The sequence below is a fragment of the Myxine glutinosa genome, chromosome 2 (genome assembly GCF_964187855.1).
Source record: "Myxine glutinosa chromosome 2, kmMyxGlut1.1, whole genome shotgun sequence".
NCBI classification, from domain to species: domain Eukaryota; kingdom Metazoa; phylum Chordata; class Myxini; order Myxiniformes; family Myxinidae; genus Myxine; species Myxine glutinosa.
This window is the reverse complement of record NC_136262.1, coordinates 185,070,380-185,098,182: the sequence shown is the minus strand read 5'-3', so window position 1 is coordinate 185,098,182 and position 27,803 is coordinate 185,070,380. Positions and strand designations below refer to the sequence as shown.

Below are 27,803 nucleotides of genomic sequence, written 5' to 3'. Positions count from 1 at the left end.
TTTCGGAGAGACATAGTAAGAGTGTGAGATTTGTCAGGATTGAAAGACATGTTCCACTTGTTTGACCAGTCTGTGATTTTGTCCAGGTCTTCAGAGAGTGAGGAGGCAGCAGACTGCCGATCTGAGGGAAGAGGAATGGAGCGGCAGAGAGTGGAGTCATCAGCAAAGAGATAGAGAGGATTTTCGAGAGAGTCAGAGAGATCATTGATGAAGACCAGAAAAAGCACGGGGCCCAGAACACTGCCTTGGGGAACTCCAGCCTGAACAGGAAGAGGAGATGAGAGAAACCCATTCAGGGCCACACGTTGACGACGACTAGAGAGGAAGTCCGCCAGCCATGCGTGGAGATTTCCATGGATACCAAAGGAGGAGAGTTTGGTGAGCAGAGCGGGGTGCCAGACCGTGTCGAAGGCACGTGATATGTCGAGGGAGACAGCTCTAATTTCCTGTTTGGCATTGAGGACCTCCATCCATTGTTGAGACAGCAGAAGCAGCATGTCCAGAGTAGAGTGACCTGGTCTGAAACCAAATTGATGATCAGAGATCAAGCCATTGGAGAAGAGGAAAGATTTCATATCCGAAGCAATGATGGATTCCATGACTTTGCTGATAATTGGGAGAAGGCTGATTGGTCTGTAGTTGCTAGGATCTGTTTTTGCACCTTTTTTGTGCAAAGCGGTGATGTTGGCTGATTTCCAAGCAGATGGCAGTTGACCTTGAGCAAAAGAGAGGGTGAAGAGAACAGAGAGAGGGTGAGATAGAGCAGCAGAGCAGGATTTTAGGACCCGTGGGCTGATGCCGTCGGGTCCAGTTGCAGAATCAGAGTCGAGGGTTGACAGAAACTTTTCCACCTTGTCAGGAGGAAAGGACACGGAGTCCAGGAGCAGCATGGTACGACTGGGTATGGTGGGTACAGAGAGGGATGGGTTTGGGACACAAGATTTAGAGGCAAACACAGAGTTGAGGCATTCAGCTTTTTCACGTGCGGAGTCAGCTGTGTAGCCGTTTGAGGTAAGGGAGGGGATGGAGGGGGAACAAACACCAGAAACGGATTTGACCAGACGCCACCAGGATTTGGAAGAGGGAGACAGATAAGAGAGTTCAGTCTTGAGAACGGAGAGATATTGTTTCCTGGCTCTCCTGAGGGTGGACACACACTTGTTTCGGGCTTTGTGAAAGGAAATGAGATTTCCTTCCGTTGGATTTGCTTTCCAGGAGACGAAGGCAAGTTGTTTCTGGGCAACAGCCTCACCACAAGATTCCGTGTACCATGGACGGGAGGAAGGGTATGACAACTGAAGACGAGATGGGATAAATCTGTGCATGAGAGAGAGCAATTTACTTTGGAAGAATTCCCAGGATGAGTTGATGTCAGAGGTGGTAGAGATGGGAGACCAGTCCAGATGATTGATGGCTGCTTGAAGACCGTGCCAGTTGGCCTGAGTGAAATGCCAGACTCGTCGACGCTGAGCAGGCTCCCTGAGGATGGTCAGAGAGATGTCCACTTTAACAAGGACATGATCAGATGATCCGATCGGAGCAGAAGAAGAGCAGCAGACATTTTCAGGGAAGTTAGTCATAAGCAAGTCCAGAAGAGAAGATGTTCCGTTGACTGAGATCCGGGTCGGGAAATTGACAGATTGTGTCAGTCCCAGTGAGTCGCAGAAGTCCTTTGCTGAAGAGCCATGGCTGGTGAGAGAGGTACCCACACCCAGCCAACTGGCATGGTGACAATTGAAATCACCACATATGAGGAAGAGAGAGTTGGGATGAGTAAAGACGTATGACTTCGAAAATTTTCGCATTCTGAGTTTTTTTTAACTAAGCATCTGGGGAAAAAATCTCATTTTCGGGGGAGAAAAACTGTGTTTGACGAATTCTAACCTCTTAACGTTAGCATTTCTGATATACTCAATACGCATGTTTTTTGTTCCCATTGCAGAGTTCTTTAGAATGAGCCATTCCTCAAATTTTTCCATTGAGCCGTTTCGGAGATACAGAGGGGCAAAGTTGAAGGTGTTTTACAAGATGGCGCCCATACCACGTGACCTATGACGTCATCATTAGAATTTAAAAATTCTACGAGCCTAGCCGATCATTTGATGAAAAATTCCTGTCAATCCGACCAGCGGTTGCTGAGAAACTTAATTATGAAGTTTTCGGAGGTGCAAAATAGGGTGGAAGAATAATTAATAATAAGAAAAACTCTAGCAGTAATAATAGGTTACTCTCCATTTCATGGAGAGTAAACCTAATAATAACTAGAACTGCCACTTTAAAACTGCTGGCAGTGATGACCGGTTTACTCGCACCCACTTTTGATGCAACCCCACTGTTGACACAACCCCACTTTTGATACAACCCCACTTGTGATACAACCCCACTTTCATTGGACATGCTTTGACACAACCCCCTTGGATACAACCCCGACACACACACACACACACACACACACACACACACACACACACACACACACACACACACACCCATCCCCCCTACCCCCTCCCACACACACACCCACACCCCTCCCCCCACACGCACACCCCTCCAAACACACCCACACACACACACACACACACACACCCACACACACACATCCCTCCCCCCCCCCCCCCCCCCCCACACACACACATCCCTCCCCACACACACACACACACATCCCCCCTACACACACACACACACACACACACACATCCCTCCCCCCCCACACACACCCACACATCCCTCCCCCCACACACACACACACACATCCCTCCCCCCCCCACACACACACACACATCCCCCCTACACACACACACACACACACACACACACACACACACACACACACACACACACACACACATCCCTCCCCCCCCCCCCCCACACACACATCCCTCCCCCCACACACACACACACATCCCCCCTACACACACACACACACACACACACACACACACACACACACACACACACACACACACACACACACACACACACACACACACACACATCCTCCCCCCCCCCACACACACACACATCCCTCCCCCCCCCCACACACACACACACATCCCTCCCCCCCCCACACACACACACACATCCCCCCTACACACACACACACACACACACACACACACGCACACACACATACACACATCCCCCTAACCCCACCCACACCCCTACCCCCAAACACACACACACACACACAACCAACCCCCCCCCCCCCACCTACACACAAACACACACATACATCCCTCCACCCCCCCACACACACATCCCCCCCTACACACACACACGCTTATTTTTCAAGATAAGTAGGTTGCAAGGTCAGACATATATATGGTGGCGGCCATCTTGGATTTTGACGTGGCGACCCAATTTTCGATAGCGTTCTTCCTTGTGCCTAGATACACCCACACACCAAATTAGAAGTTGCTACTTCGCTTATTTTTCAAGATATGCAGGTTGCAAGGTTCAGACATACATGGTGGCGGCCATCTTGGATTTTGCCGTGGCGACCCAATTTTCAATAGCTGGCGCATGCGCAGATGGGTTGCACTGCGATGCCACTGAAAAGCGACTGAGAAAACCGCGCATGCGCAGATCGCGGACATGATTCATTTCGATTTATATCTTTATTTAATTTCCGAAAAGACGTCTGAATTCGAAAATCGCGTGATGACGTCACGACGTAAATGCATTTCTTCATATAACTTCAGATCGGCTGGATGGATTGTGACGAAATAAACGGCATCGTGTCGGGCATTTTTTTTTTTTTTTTTTTTTTTGTATACAAGATCGAGGCTCGTGAAAGAGCGAACATTAATCACACAGAAAGACAAACCGACACATAAAACATATAACATAGGGAGCAGTAGACAAGATGGGGAGAGAGGGGGAAGGACACAAACACAACATTTGAGAGCAGGGACCGAGAGACATGGAGACATCGAGAGATCTGAGAGAGGGCGAGGGCTTTGGGGGGGGGGGCGTGGGAAGGGGGCGGTGGGAGAGGTATAAAACATATGGACACTGCCAGGACTTCCAGGAAAGAAGTTGGAATTTCAAACAAGGTGGATCTGGGGTGAATTAGCGGGGGTAGAAAAGATCAAGGTTTTGGATGGGGGAAGATAAGAGATGGTGGTGAACAGCTGTTTTAAAGACCTGGAGGGAGGAGTGGGATTGAAGGGAGTGAGGGAGTTTGTTCCAGAGGCGGGAGAAAAGAGGAATGAAAGAGTGAAGGTGAGCAGAGAGCCGAGATTTCGGCAGTTTAACCATCAGAGGGTTGCTGGCAGATCTTGTGCGACCGGTAGGAATATTTGGGGGACAGAGCACAGAGAGAGCTGGGGGTGCAAGGCCGGAGAGGAGTCGGTAGAAGACAGAAAGACCACCTACCTGCCTGCGGTGAGTGAGTGAAAGGCCCTCAGAGATAGCTTTCATTGGACAATTTGCGCAAATTTCAAGACCAATTACGACCATGACAGCCATTTCCTTCTCGCACAGCACCTTACGTAATATGTGGATGGATGTTTGCATATGCGCAAATGGGCCATTGTATTTTCGTGTATTACGTACGCACCTTGATGGGCTTACTTTCAGTGAAATACGATCGAGTTAAAAATAGTCAGAATTTGAGCAAATCTGTTTCATTCGTTTGTTAATATGCCTCATCTATTGACAAATCTGAAATTATAATTTTTTTTGCGGTTCAAATGACCGCGGGAGATTGCGTTATCGTGAGCACGTTATGGAAAGACAAAATGGTGTGTTTCTTCTTCTTTGAACAATAAAGACTTATAGCTTCGCGACCGTACATCCAATCATCTTGAAATTTTGCACACTTGTTACTCTTCATGACTTCTACTACAGTGTGAAGTTTCACGTCGATCAATAAAGCGATTCAAGAGATATCCATTTTTAAAAAAAAAAGCGTTTAATTAACGATATCTGCCAAACCACGTGACCTATCGCAAATTCTAAAATGACATTTTAGTAGACTGACATGCTGAACAGACCTGTGAAGTTTCTCCTCGATTGGATGAAAAATGAGGGAGGAGCTACGTTTTAAAGGTTCATGCTTTAAACCGTCATAACTCTGAAACCATGTGTCAGATGACGTCGCCCTCGCTGACTTTTTTGTTCGTCATGGGCATGCGATTCTGCGTGCAAAGATTGGCCTCGATCTGTTCAGCCGTTGCGGAGAAAAAGGGGTTTTCGTGTTTTCACGAAAAACAAGATGGCGGCCGAAGCACGTGACCTGCGACGTCATAATTACCATTAAAATATTCTACAGACCGAGTCCCTCCTATGGTGAAAATTTTATCTCAATCGGCCCTATTATTGCAGAGAAAATGTTTTTTAAAGGAAATTAAAACTGAAAATGGCAATTGCACTGATGTCGGATGATGTCGTGGCCTGGGAGGACAAAATGGTGTTTGTTCTTCTTTCAACAATAAAGACTTTAGCTTCGCGACCGTACATCCAATCATCTTGAAATTTTGTACACTTGTTCCACCTGATGAGAGCTACATTGTATTAAAAATTCAAGTCGATCCATGCAGTGGTTCAAGAGTTACAAGCTTTTTAAAATTTAACTTCCATTATTTATTGCGGCCAAACCATGTGACTTAAAAAAACGTCTCAAGTAACGATTAAACATCCCCCCATGAGGAACATTTGTGTAAAGTTTCCACTCGATACCTCCACAAATTATGGAGGTGATTCCATTTCTAGTTTGTGATTTGAAAACGTCATAACTCTGAAACCACGTGTCGGATGACGTCGTGCTCGCTGACTTTTTTGTTTGTCATGGGTATCCGAATACGCATGCCAAGTTTGGGCTCGATCCGTTCAGCCGTTGCGGAGAAAAAGGGTTTTTTGTGTTTTTTCACGGAAAACAAGATGGCGGCCGAACCATGTGACGTATGACTACGAAAATTTTCGCATTCTGAGTTTTTTTTAACTAAGCATCTGGGGGAAAAATCTCTTTTTCGGGGGAGAAAAACTGTGTTTGACGAATTCTAACCTCTTAACGTTAGCATTTTTGATATACTCAATACACATGTTTTTTGTTCCCATTGCAGAGTTCTTTAGAATGAGCCATTCCTCAAATTTTTCCATTGAGCCGTTTCGGAGATACAGAGGGGCAAAGTTGAAGGTGTTTTACAAGATGGCGCCCATACCACGTGACCTATGACGTCATCATTAGCATTAAAAAATTCTACGAGCCTAGCCGATCATTTGATGAAAATTTCCTGTCAATCCGACCAGCGGTTGCTGAGAAACTTAATTATGAAGTTTTCGGAGGTGCAAAATAGGGTGGAAGAATAATAAGAAAAACTCTAGCAGTAATAATAGGTTACTCTCCATTTCATGGAGAGTAAACCTAATAACTAGAACTGCCACTTTAAAACTGCTGGCAGTGATGACCGGTTTACTCGCACCCACTTTTGATGCAACCCCACTGTTGATACAACCCCACTTTTGATACAACCCCACTTGTGATACAACCCCACTTTCATTGGACATGCTTTGACACAACCCCCTTGGATACAACCTCGACACACACACACACACACACACACATCCCGACACACACACACACATTCCCCCTACCCCCCACACACATACACACACATACACACACACAAACACATGTACACGTCCTCCCACCCCCACCCCCAACACACACACACACACACACACACACACACACACACACACACACACACACACACACACACACACACACACACACACACACACACACACACACATCACCCCAACCCCTAACACACACACACACTTGCACACAGCCCCCCTACCCCCAACACACACACACATATCCCCCACCCCTAACACACACACAAACACATGCACACATCCCCCCACCTCCCCCCAACCCTAACACACATGCACACACACAAACACCTCCACACCCCTCCCCCCACACGAACACCCCTCCACACATACACCCCTCCACACACACACATATCCACCCGCCCCCTCACACCCACACACACACACACGCACATCCACACATCCACACACACACACACAAACACACGCACACATCTCTCCACCCCACTCCCAACACACACACACACACACACACACACACACACACACACACACACATATCCATCCCCCCCTCCTCCACATGCACACCCCAACCCCTCCACACACACACACATATCCCCCCCCCCCCCAACCCACACACACACACACACACACACAGACATTCACACACACGCACATCCATACACACACACAAACACACACACATCCCCCCCACCCCATCCATTTTTAAAAATATTTTCGTTTAATTAACGATATCTGCCACCCGTGGAAGAACGTCCTGCCGTGGCATGACGTCATCCGTGGCCCGTGCCTAATGTCAGCGTAAAACGAAGTATCCCGTCGATCGAACTTGGTCAAATTTTTCATGATTGTCACCAAATTTGTTGTGGTATTTTGTTAACTCATCCGAGGCAATACGACAATCGAAATCCGATTTGAAATCGGAGCCAAATTGACGCCGTAAGGTGTGCCTGCACGTGTGGATATTTTACCTGTGGAAGATTCACTTTGGAAATACGCTCCATTTAAAATGTTAGATTTTGGATAACTTCGTCATTGTAAATCGGATTTCCACAAAATAAAGGTCACCATTGCTTGCAGATACCTCTCTTTCTCCTTAAAATTGAAGACAGGATGAACTTCAGAGCGAGAAATAAGCCGAGGCGGCGGAGAGTTTTACAATGTTATTTTCCAATGTAAATGACAATATCGTGTAGTTTTACGAAAATTCATCAGAATTTGCCCAGATTTGTTGCATTCGAATGTTAACACCCTCTAGCGACTGTCAAATCCGAAGACAATTTAATTTCGAGCTGCCCTTAGCTCGTGAGGTGGTTATGTCACATGGCCTGGTCAAAAAAACGTGTTGTGGTTCTTCTTCTTCAGGCAATAACAACTTCTAGTTTCCAGACCGTACATCCAATCATCTTGAGATTTTGCACACCTGTTACTCTTCATGACTTCTACTAGAGTATGAAGTTTCACGTCGATCAATAAAGCGATTCAAGAGATATCCATAAAAAAACAAAAAAACTTTAGTTAACGATATCTGCCAAACCACGTGAGCTATCGCAAATTCTAAAATGACATTTTAGTAGACTGACATGCTGAACAGATCTGTGAATTTTCTCCTCGATTGGATCAAAAATGAGGGAGGAGCTAGGTTTTAAAGGTTCATGCTTAAAAACGTCATAACTCTGAAACCATGTGTCGGATGATGTCGTGCTCGCTGACTTTTTTGTTCGTCATGAGTATGCGATGCCGCTTGCAAAGTTGGGCCTCGATCTGTTCAGCCTTTGCAGAGAAAAAGCGGTTTTCGTGTTTTCACGAAAAACAATATGGCTGCCGAAGCACGTGACCTACGACGTCATATTTACCATTAAAATATTCTACAGACCAAGTCCCTCCTATGGTGAAAATTTTATCTCAATCGGCCCTATTATTGCAGAGAAAATGTTTTTTTAAGGAAATTAAAACTGAAAATGGCAATAACACTGGGAGATGTGGCCTGGGAGGACAAAATGGTGTGTTTCTTCTTCTTTCAACAATAAAGACTTTAGCTTCGCGACCGTACATCCAATCATCTTGAAATTTTGCACACTTGTTCCACCCGATGAGAGCTACATTGCATTAAAAATTCAAGTCGATCCATGCAGTGGTTCAAGAGTTACAAGCTTTTTAAAATTTAACTTCCATTATTTATTGCGGCCAAACCATGTGACTTAAAAAAACGTCTCAAGTAACGATTAAACATCCCCCCATGAGGAACATTTGTGTAAAGTTTCCACTCGATACCTCCACAAATTATGGAGGTGATTCCATTTCTAGTTTGTGATTTGAAAACGTCATAACTCTGAAACCACGTGTCGGATGACGTCGTGCTCGCTGACTTTTTTGTTTGTCATGGGTATCCGAATACGCATGCCAAGTTTGGGCTCGATCCGTTCAGCCGTTGCGGAGAAAAAGGGTTTTTTGTGTTTTTTCACGGAAAACAAGATGGCGGCCGAACCATGTGACGTATGACTACGAAAATTTTCGCATTCTGAGTTTTTTTTAACTAAGCATCTGGGGGAAAAATCTCTTTTTCGGGGGAGAAAAACTGTGTTTGACGAATTCTAACCTCTTAACGTTAGCATTTTTGATATACTCAATACACATGTTTTTTGTTCCCATTGCAGAGTTCTTTAGAATGAGCCATTCCTCAAATTTTTCCATTGAGCCGTTTCGGAGATACAGAGGGGCAAAGTTGAAGGTGTTTTACAAGATGGCGCCCATACCACGTGACCTATGACGTCATCATTAGCATTTAAAAATTCTACGAGCCTAGCCGATCATTTGATGAAAATTTCCTGTCAATCCGTCCAGCGGTTGCTGAGAAACTTAATTATGAAGTTTTCGGAGGTGCAAAATAGCGTGGAAGAATAATAAGAAAAACTCTAGCAGTAATAATAGGTTACTCTCCATTTCATGGAGAGTAAACCTAATAACTAGAACTGCCACTTTAAAACTGCTGGCAGTGATGACCGGTTTACTCGCACCCACTTTTGATGCAACCCCACTGTTGATACAACCCCACTTTTGATACAACCCCACTTGTGATACAACCCCACTTTCATTGGACATGCTTTGACACAACCCCCTTGGATACAACCTCGACACACACACACACACACACACACATCCCGACACACACACACACATTCCCCCTACCCCCCACACACATACACACACATACACACACACAAACACATGTACACGTCCTCCCACCCCCACCCCCAACACACACACACACACACACACACACACACACACACACACACACACACACACACACACACACACACACACACACACACACACACACACACACACACACACACATCACCCCAACCCCTAACACACACACACACTTGCACACAGCCCCCCTACCCCCAACACACACACACATATCCCCCACCCCTAACACACACACAAACACATGCACACATCCCCCCACCTCCCCCCAACCCTAACACACATGCACACACACAAACACCTCCACACCCCTCCCCCCACACGAACACCCCTCCACACATACACCCCTCCACACACACACATATCCACCCGCCCCCTCACACCCACACACACACACACGCACATCCACACATCCACACACACACACACAAACACACGCACACATCTCTCCACCCCACTCCCAACACACACACACACACACACACACACACACACACACACACATATCCATCCCCCCCTCCTCCACATGCACACCCCAACCCCTCCACACACACACACATATCCCCCCCCCCCAACCCACACACACACACACACACACACAGACATTCACACACACGCACATCCATACACACACACAAACACACACACATCCCCCCCACCCCATCCATTTTTAAAAATATTTTCGTTTAATTAACGATATCTGCCACCCGTGGAAGAACGTCCTGCCGTGGCATGACGTCATCCGTGGCCCGTGCCTAATGTCAGCGTAAAACGAAGTATCCCGTCGATCGAACTTGGTCAAATTTTTCATGATTGTCACCAAATTTGTTGTGGTATTTTGTTAACTCATCCGAGGCAATACGACAATCGAAATCCGATTTGAAATCGGAGCCAAATTGACGCCGTAAGGTGTGCCTGCACGTGTGGATATTTTACCTGTGGAAGATTCACTTTGGAAATACGCTCCATTTAAAATGTTAGATTTTGGATAACTTCGTCATTGTAAATCGGATTTCCACAAAATAAAGGTCACCATTGCTTGCAGATACCTCTCTTTCTCCTTAAAATTGAAGACAGGATGAACTTCAGAGCGAGAAATAAGCCGAGGCGGCGGAGAGTTTTACAATGTTATTTTCCAATGTAAATGACAATATCGTGTAGTTTTACGAAAATTCATCAGAATTTGCCCAGATTTGTTGCATTCGAATGTTAACACCCTCTAGCGACTGTCAAATCCGAAGACAATTTAATTTCGAGCTGCCCTTAGCTCGTGAGGTGGTTATGTCACATGGCCTGGTCAAAAAAACGTGTTGTGGTTCTTCTTCTTCAGGCAATAACAACTTCTAGTTTCCAGACCGTACATCCAATCATCTTGAGATTTTGCACACCTGTTACTCTTCATGACTTCTACTAGAGTATGAAGTTTCACGTCGATCAATAAAGCGATTCAAGAGATATCCATAAAAAAACAAAAAAACTTTAGTTAACGATATCTGCCAAACCACGTGAGCTATCGCAAATTCTAAAATGACATTTTAGTAGACTGACATGCTGAACAGATCTGTGAATTTTCTCCTCGATTGGATCAAAAATGAGGGAGGAGCTAGGTTTTAAAGGTTCATGCTTAAAAACGTCATAACTCTGAAACCATGTGTCGGATGATGTCGTGCTCGCTGACTTTTTTGTTCGTCATGAGTATGCGATGCCGCTTGCAAAGTTGGGCCTCGATCTGTTCAGCCTTTGCAGAGAAAAAGCGGTTTTCGTGTTTTCACGAAAAACAATATGGCTGCCGAAGCACGTGACCTACGACGTCATATTTACCATTAAAATATTCTACAGACCAAGTCCCTCCTATGGTGAAAATTTTATCTCAATCGGCCCTATTATTGCAGAGAAAATGTTTTTTTAAGGAAATTAAAACTGAAAATGGCAATAACACTGGGAGATGTGGCCTGGGAGGACAAAATGGTGTGTTTCTTCTTCTTTCAACAATAAAGACTTTAGCTTCGCGACCGTACATCCAATCATCTTGAAATTTTGCACACTTGTTCCACCCGATGAGAGCTACATTGCATTAAAAATTCAAGTCGATCCATGCAGTGGTTCAAGAGTTACAAGCTTTTTAAAATTTAACTTCCATTATTTATTGCGGCCAAACCATGTGACTTAAAAAAACGTCTCAAGTAACGATTAAACATCCCCCCATGAGGAACATTTGTGTAAAGTTTCCACTCGATACCTCCACAAATTATGGAGGTGATTCCATTTCTAGTTTGTGATTTGAAAACGTCATAACTCTGAAACCACGTGTCGGATGACGTCGTGCTCGCTGACTTTTTTGTTTGTCATGGGTATCCGAATACGCATGCCAAGTTTGGGCTCGATCCGTTCAGCCGTTGCGGAGAAAAAGGGTTTTTTGTGTTTTTTCACGGAAAACAAGATGGCGGCCGAACCATGTGACGTATGACTACGAAAATTTTCGCATTCTGAGTTTTTTTTAACTAAGCATCTGGGGGAAAAATCTCTTTTTCGGGGGAGAAAAACTGTGTTTGACGAATTCTAACCTCTTAACGTTAGCATTTTTGATATACTCAATACACATGTTTTTTGTTCCCATTGCAGAGTTCTTTAGAATGAGCCATTCCTCAAATTTTTCCATTGAGCCGTTTCGGAGATACAGAGGGGCAAAGTTGAAGGTGTTTTACAAGATGGCGCCCATACCACGTGACCTATGACGTCATCATTAGCATTAAAAAATTATACGAGCCTAGCCGATCATTTGATGAAAATTTCCTGTCAATCCGACCAGCGGTTGCTGAGAAACTTAATTATGAAGTTTTCGGAGGTGCAAAATAGGGTGGAAGAATAATAAGAAAAACTCTAGCAGTAATAATAGGTTACTCTCCATTTCATGGAGAGTAAACCTAATAACTAGAACTGCCACTTTAAAACTGCTGGCAGTGATGACCGGTTTACTCGCACCCACTTTTGATGCAACCCCACTGTTGATACAACCCCACTTTTGATACAACCCCACTTGTGATACAACCCCACTTTCATTGGACATGCTTTGACACAACCCCCTTGGATACAACCTCGACACACACACACACACACACACACATCCCGACACACACACACACATTCCCCCTACCCCCCACACACATACACACACATACACACACACAAACACATGTACACGTCCTCCCACCCCCACCCCCAACACACACACACACACACACACACACACACACACACACACACACACACACACACACACACACACACACACACACACATCACCCCAACCCCTAACACACACACACACTTGCACACAGCCCCCCTACCCCCAACACACACACACATATCCCCCACCCCTAACACACACACAAACACATGCACACATCCCCCCACCTCCCCCCAACCCTAACACACATGCACACACACAAACACCTCCACACCCCTCCCCCCACACGAACACCCCTCCACACATACACCCCTCCACACACACACATATCCACCCGCCCCCTCACACCCACACACACACACACGCACATCCACACATCCACACACACACACACAAACACACGCACACATCTCTCCACCCCACTCCCAACACACACACACACACACACACACACACACACACACACACACACACATATCCATCCCCCCCTCCTCCACATGCACACCCCAACCCCTCCACACACACACACATATCCCCCCCCCCCCAACCCACACACACACACACACACACACAGACATTCACACACACGCACATCCATACACACACACAAACACACACACATCCCCCCCACCCCATCCATTTTTAAAAATATTTTCGTTTAATTAACGATATCTGCCACCCGTGGAAGAACGTCCTGCCGTGGCATGACGTCATCCGTGGCCCGTGCCTAATGTCAGCGTAAAACGAAGTATCCCGTCGATCGAACTTGGTCAAATTTTTCATGATTGTCACCAAATTTGTTGTGGTATTTTGTTAACTCATCCGAGGCAATACGACAATCGAAATCCGATTTGAAATCGGAGCCAAATTGACGCCGTAAGGTGTGCCTGCACGTGTGGATATTTTACCTGTGGAAGATTCACTTTGGAAATACGCTCCATTTAAAATGTTAGATTTTGGATAACTTCGTCATTGTAAATCGGATTTCCACAAAATAAAGGTCACCATTGCTTGCAGATACCTCTCTTTCTCCTTAAAATTGAAGACAGGATGAACTTCAGAGCGAGAAATAAGCCGAGGCGGCGGAGAGTTTTACAATGTTATTTTCCAATGTAAATGACAATATCGTGTAGTTTTACGAAAATTCATCAGAATTTGCCCAGATTTGTTGCATTCGAATGTTAACACCCTCTAGCGACTGTCAAATCCGAAGACAATTTAATTTCGAGCTGCCCTTAGCTCGTGAGGTGGTTATGTCACATGGCCTGGTCAAAAAAACGTGTTGTGGTTCTTCTTCTTCAGGCAATAACAACTTCTAGTTTCCAGACCGTACATCCAATCATCTTGAGATTTTGCACACCTGTTACTCTTCATGACTTCTACTAGAGTATGAAGTTTCACGTCGATCAATAAAGCGATTCAAGAGATATCCATAAAAAAACAAAAAAACTTTAGTTAACGATATCTGCCAAACCACGTGAGCTATCGCAAATTCTAAAATGACATTTTAGTAGACTGACATGCTGAACAGATCTGTGAATTTTCTCCTCGATTGGATCAAAAATGAGGGAGGAGCTAGGTTTTAAAGGTTCATGCTTAAAAACGTCATAACTCTGAAACCATGTGTCGGATGATGTCGTGCTCGCTGACTTTTTTGTTCGTCATGAGTATGCGATGCCGCTTGCAAAGTTGGGCCTCGATCTGTTCAGCCTTTGCAGAGAAAAAGCGGTTTTCGTGTTTTCACGAAAAACAATATGGCTGCCGAAGCACGTGACCTACGACGTCATATTTACCATTAAAATATTCTACAGACCAAGTCCCTCCTATGGTGAAAATTTTATCTCAATCGGCCCTATTATTGCAGAGAAAATGTTTTTTTAAGGAAATTAAAACTGAAAATGGCAATAACACTGGGAGATGTGGCCTGGGAGGACAAAATGGTGTGTTTCTTCTTCTTTCAACAATAAAGACTTTAGCTTCGCGACCGTACATCCAATCATCTTGAAATTTTGCACACTTGTTCCACCCGATGAGAGCTACATTGCATTAAAAATTCAAGTCGATCCATGCAGTGGTTCAAGAGTTACAAGCTTTTTAAAATTTAACTTCCATTATTTATTGCGGCCAAACCATGTGACTTAAAAAAACGTCTCAAGTAACGATTAAACATCCCCCCATGAGGAACATTTGTGTAAAGTTTCCACTCGATACCTCCACAAATTATGGAGGTGATTCCATTTCTAGTTTGTGATTTGAAAACGTCATAACTCTGAAACCACGTGTCGGATGACGTCGTGCTCGCTGACTTTTTTGTTTGTCATGGGTATCCGAATACGCATGCCAAGTTTGGGCTCGATCCGTTCAGCCGTTGCGGAGAAAAAGGGTTTTTTGTGTTTTTTCACGGAAAACAAGATGGCGGCCGAACCATGTGACGTATGACTACGAAAATTTTCGCATTCTGAGTTTTTTTTAACTAAGCATCTGGGGGAAAAATCTCTTTTTCGGGGGAGAAAAACTGTGTTTGACGAATTCTAACCTCTTAACGTTAGCATTTTTGATATACTCAATACACATGTTTTTTGTTCCCATTGCAGAGTTCTTTAGAATGAGCCATTCCTCAAATTTTTCCATTGAGCCGTTTCGGAGATACAGAGGGGCAAAGTTGAAGGTGTTTTACAAGATGGCGCCCATACCACGTGACCTATGACGTCATCATTAGCATTTAAAAATTCTACGAGCCTAGCCGATCATTTGATGAAAATTTCCTGTCAATCCGTCCAGCGGTTGCTGAGAAACTTAATTATGAAGTTTTCGGAGGTGCAAAATAGCGTGGAAGAATAATAAGAAAAACTCTAGCAGTAATAATAGGTTACTCTCCATTTCATGGAGAGTAAACCTAATAACTAGAACTGCCACTTTAAAACTGCTGGCAGTGATGACCGGTTTACTCGCACCCACTTTTGATGCAACCCCACTGTTGATACAACCCCACTTTTGATACAACCCCACTTGTGATACAACCCCACTTTCATTGGACATGCTTTGACACAACCCCCTTGGATACAACCTCGACACACACACACACACACACACACACATCCCGACACACACACACACATTCCCCCTACCCCCCACACACATACACACACATACACACACACAAACACATGTACACGTCCTCCCACCCCCACCCCCAACACACACACACACACACACACACACACACACACACACACACACACACACACACACACACACACACACACACACACACACACACACATCACCCCAACCCCTAACACACACACACACTTGCACACAGCCCCCCTACCCCCAACACACACACACATATCCCCCACCCCTAACACACACACAAACACATGCACACATCCCCCCACCTCCCCCCAACCCTAACACACATGCACACACACAAACACCTCCACACCCCTCCCCCCACACGAACACCCCTCCACACATACACCCCTCCACACACACACATATCCACCCGCCCCCTCACACCCACACACACACACACGCACATCCACACATCCACACACACACACACAAACACACGCACACATCTCTCCACCCCACTCCCAACACACACACACACACACACACACACACACACACACACACACACACACACACATATCCATCCCCCCCTCCTCCACATGCACACCCCAACCCCTCCACACACACACACATATCCCCCCCCCCCAACCCACACACACACACACACACACACAGACATTCACACACACGCACATCCATACACACACACAAACACACACACATCCCCCCCACCCCATCCATTTTTAAAAATATTTTCGTTTAATTAACGATATCTGCCACCCGTGGAAGAACGTCCTGCCGTGGCATGACGTCATCCGTGGCCCGTGCCTAATGTCAGCGTAAAACGAAGTATCCCGTCGATCGAACTTGGTCAAATTTTTCATGATTGTCACCAAATTTGTTGTGGTATTTTGTTAACTCATCCGAGGCAATACGACAATCGAAATCCGATTTGAAATCGGAGCCAAATTGACGCCGTAAGGTGTGCCTGCACGTGTGGATATTTTACCTGTGGAAGATTCACTTTGGAAATACGCTCCATTTAAAATGTTAGATTTTGGATAACTTCGTCATTGTAAATCGGATTTCCACAAAATAAAGGTCACCATTGCTTGCAGATACCTCTCTTTCTCCTTAAAATTGAAGACAGGATGAACTTCAGAGCGAGAAATAAGCCGAGGCGGCGGAGAGTTTTACAATGTTATTTTCCAATGTAAATGACAATATCGTGTAGTTTTACGAAAATTCATCAGAATTTGCCCAGATTTGTTGCATTCGAATGTTAACACCCTCTAGCGACTGTCAAATCCGAAGACAATTTAATTTCGAGCTGCCCTTAGCTCGTGAGGTGGTTATGTCACATGGCCTGGTCAAAAAAACGTGTTGTGGTTCTTCTTCTTCAGGCAATAACAACTTCTAGTTTCCAGACCGTACATCCAATCATCTTGAGATTTTGCACACCTGTTACTCTTCATGACTTCTACTAGAGTATGAAGTTTCACGTCGATCAATAAAGCGATTCAAGAGATATCCATAAAAAAACAAAAAAACTTTAGTTAACGATATCTGCCAAACCACGTGAGCTATCGCAAATTCTAAAATGACATTTTAGTAGACTGACATGCTGAACAGATCTGTGAATTTTCTCCTCGATTGGATCAAAAATGAGGGAGGAGCTAGGTTTTAAAGGTTCATGCTTAAAAACGTCATAACTCTGAAACCATGTGTCGGATGATGTCGTGCTCGCTGACTTTTTTGTTCGTCATGAGTATGCGATGCCGCTTGCAAAGTTGGGCCTCGATCTGTTCAGCCTTTGCAGAGAAAAAGCGGTTTTCGTGTTTTCACGAAAAACAATATGGCTGCCGAAGCACGTGACCTACGACGTCATATTTACCATTAAAATATTCTACAGACCAAGTCCCTCCTATGGTGAAAATTTTATCTCAATCGGCCCTATTATTGCAGAGAAAATGTTTTTTTAAGGAAATTAAAACTGAAAATGGCAATAACACTGGGAGATGTGGCCTGGGAGGACAAAATGGTGTGTTTCTTCTTCTTTCAACAATAAAGACTTTAGCTTCGCGACCGTACATCCAATCATCTTGAAATTTTGCACACTTGTTCCACCCGATGAGAGCTACATTGCATTAAAAATTCAAGTCGATCCATGCAGTGGTTCAAGAGTTACAAGCTTTTTAAAATTTAACTTCCATTATTTATTGCGGCCAAACCATGTGACTTAAAAAAACGTCTCAAGTAACGATTAAACATCCCCCCATGAGGAACATTTGTGTAAAGTTTCCACTCGATACCTCCACAAATTATGGAGGTGATTCCATTTCTAGTTTGTGATTTGAAAACGTCATAACTCTGAAACCACGTGTCGGATGACGTCGTGCTCGCTGACTTTTTTGTTTGTCATGGGTATCCGAATACGCATGCCAAGTTTGGGCTCGATCCGTTCAGCCGTTGCGGAGAAAAAGGGTTTTTTGTGTTTTTTCACGGAAAACAAGATGGCGGCCGAACCATGTGACGTATGACTACGAAAATTTTCGCATTCTGAGTTTTTTTTAACTAAGCATCTGGGGGAAAAATCTCTTTTTCGGGGGAGAAAAACTGTGTTTGACGAATTCTAACCTCTTAACGTTAGCATTTTTGATATACTCAATACACATGTTTTTTGTTCCCATTGCAGAGTTCTTTAGAATGAGCCATTCCTCAAATTTTTCCATTGAGCCGTTTCGGAGATACAGAGGGGCAAAGTTGAAGGTGTTTTACAAGATGGCGCCCATACCACGTGACCTATGACGTCATCATTAGCATTTAAAAATTCTACGAGCCTAGCCGATCATTTGATGAAAATTTCCTGTCAATCCGTCCAGCGGTTGCTGAGAAACTTAATTATGAAGTTTTCGGAGGTGCAAAATAGCGTGGAAGAATAATAAGAAAAACTCTAGCAGTAATAATAGGTTACTCTCCATTTCATGGAGAGTAAACCTAATAAGAAAAACTCTAGCAGTAATAATAGGTTACTCTCCATTTCATGGAGAGTAAACCTAATAATAAGAAAAACTCTAGCAGTAATAATAGGTTACTCTCCATTTATGGAGAGTCAACCTAATAATTGCATCAATAATAACTAGAACAGTGCTCGGTGGAGCGTATATGCCTGCCAGGCTGAACAGTTTATGTTTTGTATTGCACTGATAGGCCGGATCTGGAGTTTAACCGAAATCGAATCTGCTTGTTCTTGTCACCTAACCAACTCGTCCACAACTTTTTGAGATATTGTGCTATATTGTATATCATTTTGGCCCTATCTTTCAATTGTGAAGAATCGCTTAAAATTGTAGTATCCGGACCCGGATCGTTACCAAAATCTAATGAATTCTTCCTTGACACACACCCAATCTGTCCACCAAGTTTTGTCCGAATCCGTTCATAACTTTTTTGAGATATCCTGTTCACAGACAAACAGGGGTGAAAATATAACCTTCGTTTACCTTCAGTTGCGGAGGTAATAATAACAAGGAGCTGCTACTATAGGCCCTCTGTCTTTGGTTGGTATGAGGAATAGATATCTGTAATATGACAGCTAAATATTGAACGGTTTTTTGAAATATTGCATACGCAAGCCAAGTTACTGAGTTGGTTGCCATGACAACATAATTCAGCCAATCACAGCAGTGATCTCATCAGGTTGAGATAATGTCATGAGGAAGAGATATCTGCAATATGAAAGCAAAATGTTCAACGAATTTTCAAAGATACTTACATACTGCAATAAAGTATTGGCCTTACATACTGCAATGCATTGTTCTTCTCACCGGATTTAAGTTCCTATGAAATTTATACGGAAGTTACTTTCATTGTTATTCATGTAGCAAGTATTTAAATGGGGATTGCTCCTGCCCCCAACCCTTTGGATATGTAAGATGATAAAGTTTCACTTGTAGGATTGAATTTGTGAGGAGCATCAAGGTTTTTTTCTTATTTCATTGCAGGAAAAATAGAGCTTCCAAACCAAAGCATCATGTACCAAAGGTATGGTTCTTTCCTACATTATTTGGTTCTTATAGTGCTGGATTGAGTTCGTGCATAGAGGGTAAAATGGCGGCACTTCAGGTGTGTTAACCCTTTGTCGAAGCAAAAGTGGGTCTTTCGCTTCAACAAAGGGATAACGACCAAAACGGCAGCTTCTTCTTGCTTCCCACGGCGATTTGCATACCTCGATGAACATTCCGTTGATTCCATTCGTCGTTCCACTTCATCGACACTAGCCTCCACTTTTAAGACTAGTTCTTGATTCTACTGTAAAATGGTGCTCTGAAGTGGTCAAGAGGAGTGGCTATCACCAGGGCCGCCGAGAGCCAGAATGGGCCCTGGGGAAATGCCAAGTGTCGGGCCCCCTTCAAAAATGTTTTTTTCATCAACCTATAGCTGAGGAGGTTTCCATATTTTCGTCAGACCAAACACATGCCATGGTTAAGGGAAATTGGGGTGCTATTCATTTATTCCTGTGGGAGCGGGAGTATCCGGAGTTACCCGGTGAATGTTCAAATCCTGTTGGTCTTTTGAATAAATCAGTTTGTTTTTACAGCGTAACCCATAGGGCAAAGCTGCCTGGAACAGTGTTTGTCCTTATGTATGTATTTATGTATGTATGTCCCCTCAAATGTATACCAATCAGAGCTGAGGATCTGGTCACATGACAGGGTGATGTGATTATGCCTGATGTCATTACGGCATACAATGGCTGACTCTGCACTCCGCCATTTTGATTCCCATGTCGTTCAGGCTGAACATATCGTCGAACCTGTCATATATCACAATCACCATGCTCTACCTTTACGCTTTTCATTCAGTGTGAAACACAAACAAACTGATTGTTAAAATGATCATCAAATATCAAAAGCATTGACGTTACAGATCTTCCAGCGACACAGTACGTATAGGCCTTAGGCTTCATGCCTTCATTCCTCACCTTCAGGCCGCTTCAGACAAATTAGCCAAGGTTTCTTAATACAGTAGTATTGTTCAGTAGTATCGTTCTCATTATAATAATAATAATATAGTAAATATAACCATAACACTTTAATCCCAAAGTCGCGAATGCAAAGTTTATGGATTGAAGCGGTGTATGGTTCATGAATCAATGATAAGCGGTGTACGGTACTAATAACTGTGGAAGTAAGGAATTAGCCTCAGTTTTTTTTAGGAATATCCTTTTCGTAATAATGATAACGTAACGTTGATATTATAGTAAATCTAATCGTTACACTAATCCCTCCGTAGTGACTGCAAAGTTACTGGAGGTTAAAATATATCATCTTCTATATGTTAAAGTAGCAGCAATTTTGTGTCCGGCCGTCACGCGACGTCATTACCTCTATGATGTCATTACGATGGCTGACTCCACTGACCGATATTTTAATTTACTCATTCAATTTATTATTAAACTCAATAAACTCATTCAATTCATTTACTCAATTTAAACCCTGGTGTTGGGCTAGCGGCAAGGGTGCCAGCTTAGGATCCTAGGATCCTGGGTTCGAATCCCGGTCGATCGCTGAATTAACGCCAGGGGGGTTGACTCAGCCTGTCATCCTTCCGAGGTCGGCTAATTGAGTACCAGTTCACTGGTAATTCCCTGTTTGTTGTTAAAGGCGGCAAAAAGGGTTGGCGTCAGGAAGGGCATCCGGCCGTAAAACATTGCTTCAAAAAGGGGACCAAAAAACAACAACAACCACGGTTCCCAAAAAAGGCCAACCCCCGCTTTGCGGGGAAAAATGGCCTCTAAAGGTGGTTTTTTATACCCGCTCACTATGTGAGTGGCAGAAAGAGTCATTCCTCTTTGGGGTATATAGATTACAGTCGATCTATGGTCCGGTCTCAAGAACATTGGGTGTGTTCATTCACCGTTTATTGTGGATAGATCGCCAAGTGGTTTAAGCATTCGAGCAAGCACTCCATTTAAAACCGTTAAGTGCAAGCGTTAGCTTGCTGCTTGGTAAATGAGCACACCTCGGGCTTCCTCCCTTTCAGTTTCGTTTTGAACAGCAGGAAAAGTGGGTTTCATCGGTGGTTTTCAAAACAAAACCTTAATTGGTGGGTTTCAAAGGCCGCTACGAAAAACGGCACTTTAGCGGCAGGAAGGGTCATGTTATTTACCCAAACGTTGCAGGGTATATAGATTGCAGTGGATCTTTGCTCAGTTCTGCAAGTAAAATTTACCTCACGGATGTCGGGATTCTTCCAAATTTCTTTGCTCAATGTTATGAACAGCATTAGTGACTGTTTTAAAAGCTAATAATATGTTTGTGGTTTATAATATTTTTACTTCTGGTAGAGGCCGTTGCTCCCACGAAAACACCATGATAAGCTATTTAGAAACGTTGACATGGCATTTGTTCAAGGAGGAAAAACCCATGGGGATGTGGGACATTATTAGTATTAACATTGTTTTGTAATAGTAAAACATTAATATTATGCTATTATCATTCGTTTTGTTATTAGAAACGGCCTTGGAAAAACGCCATGATAAAGCTAGCTTAATACGGATATACACCTCTACACGCAACCCCATTGGCGGCAATGGTGGGGAAAACCTGCTTGGGGGAGAAAACCCCCTTGGGGAGGGGGCAAGTTAATGCACTGCAACCTTTATTGTGTAACCCCTAGTCATCCTGTTAAGTTTGGTTGAGATTGGATAAGTAACGATGGAATGTATCGCAGTCAACAATCATCAGGCAGACACCAAAGGCCCAAATTGCGTATTTTAGTATGATATGCCGTATAGGCCTTCAACATGTCGTCGAAGCGGTCGAACCTGTTATGGGTTTGTTTTTTTTTACACGCCGACAGCTGTACGTTGCAGGGAGTAGAGTAGGAGACCCACTCGATCTGCGCATCTTTGCTAACCACAGTGAATTCCAGATAAGGAGAGGAACTGCACATGCTGCAGGCCGACTAACCCGCAACGTTGTTTATCGTGAGATCATATAAACTCAGGAGCAGATCAAGAGTGAAACTTGGAGGGTTAATAGCTCCCAAGAAAATGTTGCTTTAAAATATAAATGTTGCAAAATGAGTACCAACTCACTGGGTCCTCTCTCAAGGAGGTTGGTGGCAGGATTTGCACTCCGGCTGCCGTAAAACACCTCATTCCTGTAACACACACAGTCGTATGTGTAGGGATGGTGCTGAAGTCACTGATAGTGTTGACTAACTGACCAGCATAATATGGTTCCATATTTAATTCCATATTATCCATAATTCCATAATTCCATGTTATGGAATAAAGCAGTGCCTCAATGTAATCTCTTCACTTCCATGGTAGTACAGTCAAATGGTGCCTTGACCTACCACTAATTGGAAAAGATTGTTTCTCTGTTGGATTATCCTCTGATATACCCCAAGAATACCATATCAAAAATAGAGATGAATGGGACGGGTGGAAGGGGTCTAAATATGCTAATTTATGTTAATTAGGTCCGAACATCAAAGGAACAAGCTAAACAAGAAGAAATATTGCATTTGTCTCAAGAATAATCAATTTAATGCTACCCAACTTCATCAATGGTGTTGTTAGAAATGATAGAAACTCAAATTAGGTACCTACTTGGATTATTACCTGATGATGTAATCATAATTATGCTAATTAAGTGTCGCCATTAATGAAAAACCTTCTTTTGAAATAGTGAACCAAAAATTATAAGAATGGTGTCAAAACCTGGGTTTTCATGGTCAAGGTGTTCAATGGTACGGGCCAGAACTTCATGAAGTTATTATTATTATGCAATTATCCAAATTATGCAAATAAAGCCTTTATCAAGAAACATATTACAATAAAAAGTAATTGCTCATACCGGGTAAGACAAATAGAGGAGACAAACCTACATGTAAGTCTCTAAAACACTTGTTTCGCTGTGCGGTCGTTCAGTCATCAATTTCAGCCTCAATAACTTGTGGGTCCATTGAATTAGTGCAACTTGTATCTTTGCACTCACCACAAGCAAATGTGCATTCAAGACCGTGCCTCCGACAAGTGCATTTCAGAGTGTTGCAGCCAGTTTTACAGTTACAGTGAATAACTTCAAGTAGGTAGTCAGGAGCCAGAGGCAGGTCTGTTTGTTTTGGAATGAATTTGCCATCCTTCGCCTTCCATCCCCAGTCAGTGGCATTTAGTCTGGAACTTTCTCCTTTCCATTCATTGATTTGGTAGAAAACACGTAGGGAGTGGTACTTTGCCGCAGCTGAGGTTAGAGGCAAAACCTGTGCCTGAACCGCCTTTGAACACCTGACAACTTTTTCTTTAAACCGCTGGCATCTAAGTGTGTCCAGGCTGTCATTTTACCCTCCATTATAGAGGCACACAAGTGCATTCTCACCAGCTTCAATAATTTGATTATGCGGGGTATCTGGACCAGCCAAAAAGATTTCTGCGTGCTTCCTGAACTTAGAATTGTTAAGCAGCTTTTTGAACGCAAGTGGTTTTCCAACCCCGAACAGTCTAAAAGTTGTGTCCCAACCTGAAATGGCATGTGCAAATAGAATGTTTTCGCATGCAGTTTCCTTTGGGATATCCCTCGTCTTTTTTGGGTCCCATACTCTGCAGCTATTTGAATTTGACTTTGGTTCTGGTCTGAAATAGATTGCGTTTGGAAGATTCTTTGCGTGATAGCAAAGAACCACAAGTAAGTCTGTGTCCTCTCCTACTCGAACAGTGTCGACATACTCTGCAGATTTTACGGCAGTCATAGCAATCAGCGTATCAGCATCTCCCTTTGCCTTTTGGATGACACATCCTGCTCTCTCCAGTTTCTCATTCAAAATGTTTATGAACCTCTGCTTGTTCGCTGTGTTTGACAAAAACTCGCTTTTCTTCAAAGAAATAACAGTTTGCCCAGAAAAGTGTACCTGAGGCCCGTAGCAACCCTTTGTCCTGCGCAAGTGAGTTTCATCCTTGGTTGATGGTTCTGCCGAATATCCATCAAATACAATGGTTGGTTTAGAGTACCTGCGAGCTACATAGTCCACGTACAACTGACAAATGTGATCTATTGACTCTTTTCTCAGCCAAGGAATTATTTGTACTAGGGCATGCCCGTACTATATATATATCTAAAATTATATCCCCCCCCCTCTATTTACATGAAATGGTTTGGTCCAAAGCGAATGGCTTGCGAGTACGGTGACAATCCCCCCCCCCCTCTATTTACATGAAATGGTTTGGTCCAAAGCGAACGGCTTGCGAGTACGGTGACAATCCCCCCCCTCTATTTACATGAAATGGTTTGGTCCAAAGCGAACGGCTTGCGAGTACGGTGACAATCCCCCCCCTCTATTTACATGAAATGGTTTGGTCCAAAGCGAACGGCTTGCGAGTACGGTGACAATCCCCCCCCTCTATTTACATGAAATGGTTTGGTCCAAAGCTAACGGCTTGCGGAGTTTGGTAAAGAAATCGCCATCGCGTGCACAAATGCGCAGGAAAGCGAATGAATCGCAAATTAGTTTTAATTAGTTTTAAAACATAGTTTAACGCCCGAGCGAGTTTAACGCAATCGCAAATCGCATCGCAAAGCGAAAGAATCGCAAATTAGTTTTAATTAGTTTTAAAACATAGTTTAACGCCAACATAGCGCCAACATAGTTTGCCGACGGGAAATAAATGAATACGCTCTCAAATGTGCCGTCCGAGGCAGAGTCTGTTCGCCACGTTCGGCACACGTGATAGCTCGCTGCTCTCTGATTGGTTGAATCGTTTTTTGGACATAGCTCGATAACTACTTCTCCGATTAATATGAAACCTTGAAAAGGCACATCCTCGGGTCCCCAGCAATATACCTGGCAAGTTTAAAGTATATCGGACCCGTGGTTGTCGAGAAACAGCGGTCACAGACAAACATACAAACATACAAACATACACACAGAGATTACTGGAATTATAGATAGATGAGTGATCCCCCATCAAGCACAAAGTGAAGCTCAGTAGACGGCAAGGAATCTGGCTGCACGTCTTTCACATATTCCCATATTGCATCATATTGCATCATAGATTAAGTATGATAAGTAATTAAGTTCTGGTGTCACAATGCAATGAACTACATCTGCTGAATACATTTGAGATGTCCAAATTAATGGCTGAGGATACACAATACCAGTAATGAAAGTAAACGATCAGCATACTTGACAGAAACCTCACCAATTATTGCCATAAATGCCCAAATGACATCACATAAGAAGGAATGTCAGCACATGCAGGCATGCAGGCATGCATTAGGCTTTACCAAGGTGACTTTTTGTAAGTTCCTAAAAACTCACCTGTACATGCCACAAAGTACCAACATTCATTTTTACTAGTAATTTCTTCATCAAATTAGAATGACAAGGAAGAAACAATCAAGAATCATGATTCCAATCAAAACAGTATAGAGGAAGCTCCCTTTGTTTTAATCGTTTAATTACCTGGATTTCAGTATAGATGGCACTGCTGTTTGGAGGAGAAATCAATGCGATGCCAAACAGGACAAAATAGGCATACCTAAAACATGCACTGACTATCATAGAAAAAGACGGGTTTTCATTAATGGTGACACTTAACTGGCATAATTATGATTACATAATCAGGTAATAATCCAAGTAGGTACCTAATTTGAGTTTCTATCATTTCTAACAACACCATTGATGAAGTTGGGTAGCATTAAATTGATTATTCTTGAGACAAATGCAAGATTTCTTCTTGTTTAGCTTGTTCCTTTGATGTTCGGACCTAATTAACATGAGAATCCAACAGAGAAGCACTTTTCCAATTAGTGGTGGGTTAGGCTTCTAAATTGACTAATTTGACTGGACTATGGTGACAGACAGCTTAGAGACTTAGAGTACTTCAGCATAATTTAATACTTACATTATTTGCTAAGTGGCATCTCCACACAGGTCAAACTATATCCTCTTCAACTTTCTTTTCTATTTTTTGTAGGTGCCTACAACACACCCCTACCTACACCCAATAAGGAAAATTTATATTTAATATTATATGCACACACACACACACACACACACACACACACACACACACACACACACACACACACACACACACACACACGGCTCTCTTATGGTATAGATGAACGGATTCGTTTATTAACTCATTTCATCCGGGTGGGGTTTGGCCAACATTCCTGTGTTCATTTACATCATTACATCATCACCGCAATTATCATAATGTAAGTTGTTCCCACAGTAGTTTATTTCATGAGGGAGGGTGTTTACTGCAGTCCCCAGGGTGGTCACCCCCCCCCCGCCCCCCATCCTCCCCATCACCTCTAAGTGGCCCTGGCTATCACCATAGCACAGTTAGTTGACTTTTTGGAGCGGAGGGTTGGAGTGGGACTGCTTGACCTTATGTCTTCGTATTCAATTGCTATTCATAATCTCACTGCTTTGGAGAAAGTTTGCTTGTGGCAGTAACATAAACGTGTGGTATATTGTGCATGTTTTGCAAAATAGCACATTACCAAGTACCACACAACAGGCTTGGTGGATATGCTGGACACAATCTGTTAATCTCATCCAAGGTGGTTCATTGAATGTTTTTCTTCAGCACTTGCTGGATGTTAAGTCGCTGAAGCACATGGTGAGCCTCACGCTGCAAGATTGCACAACCAAGTCTTTACTACACGTCAACAAGAAGAAAAAGCCACCAAGCATCAGCGCACAGTTTCAGGTACTTTTTGGTGCA

General features: G+C 43.6%; 1 protein-coding gene across 8 annotated transcripts in view; it reads left to right on the top strand.

Moving 5' to 3' along the window:
* Window positions 1-27,803, top strand: part of LOC137421000 (unconventional myosin-IXa) — a 285,807-nt gene that overhangs the window by 169,769 nt on the left and 88,235 nt on the right. For all 8 annotated transcript variants that reach the window (XM_078772058.1, XM_078772064.1, XM_078772060.1 and 5 more), the window contains 2 exons: window positions 20,062-20,101; window positions 27,666-27,788. In XM_078772058.1, the coding sequence (XP_078628184.1) occupies window positions 20,062-20,101; window positions 27,666-27,788 (163 nt within the window). The remainder of the gene's footprint in view (window positions 1-20,061; window positions 20,102-27,665; window positions 27,789-27,803) is intronic.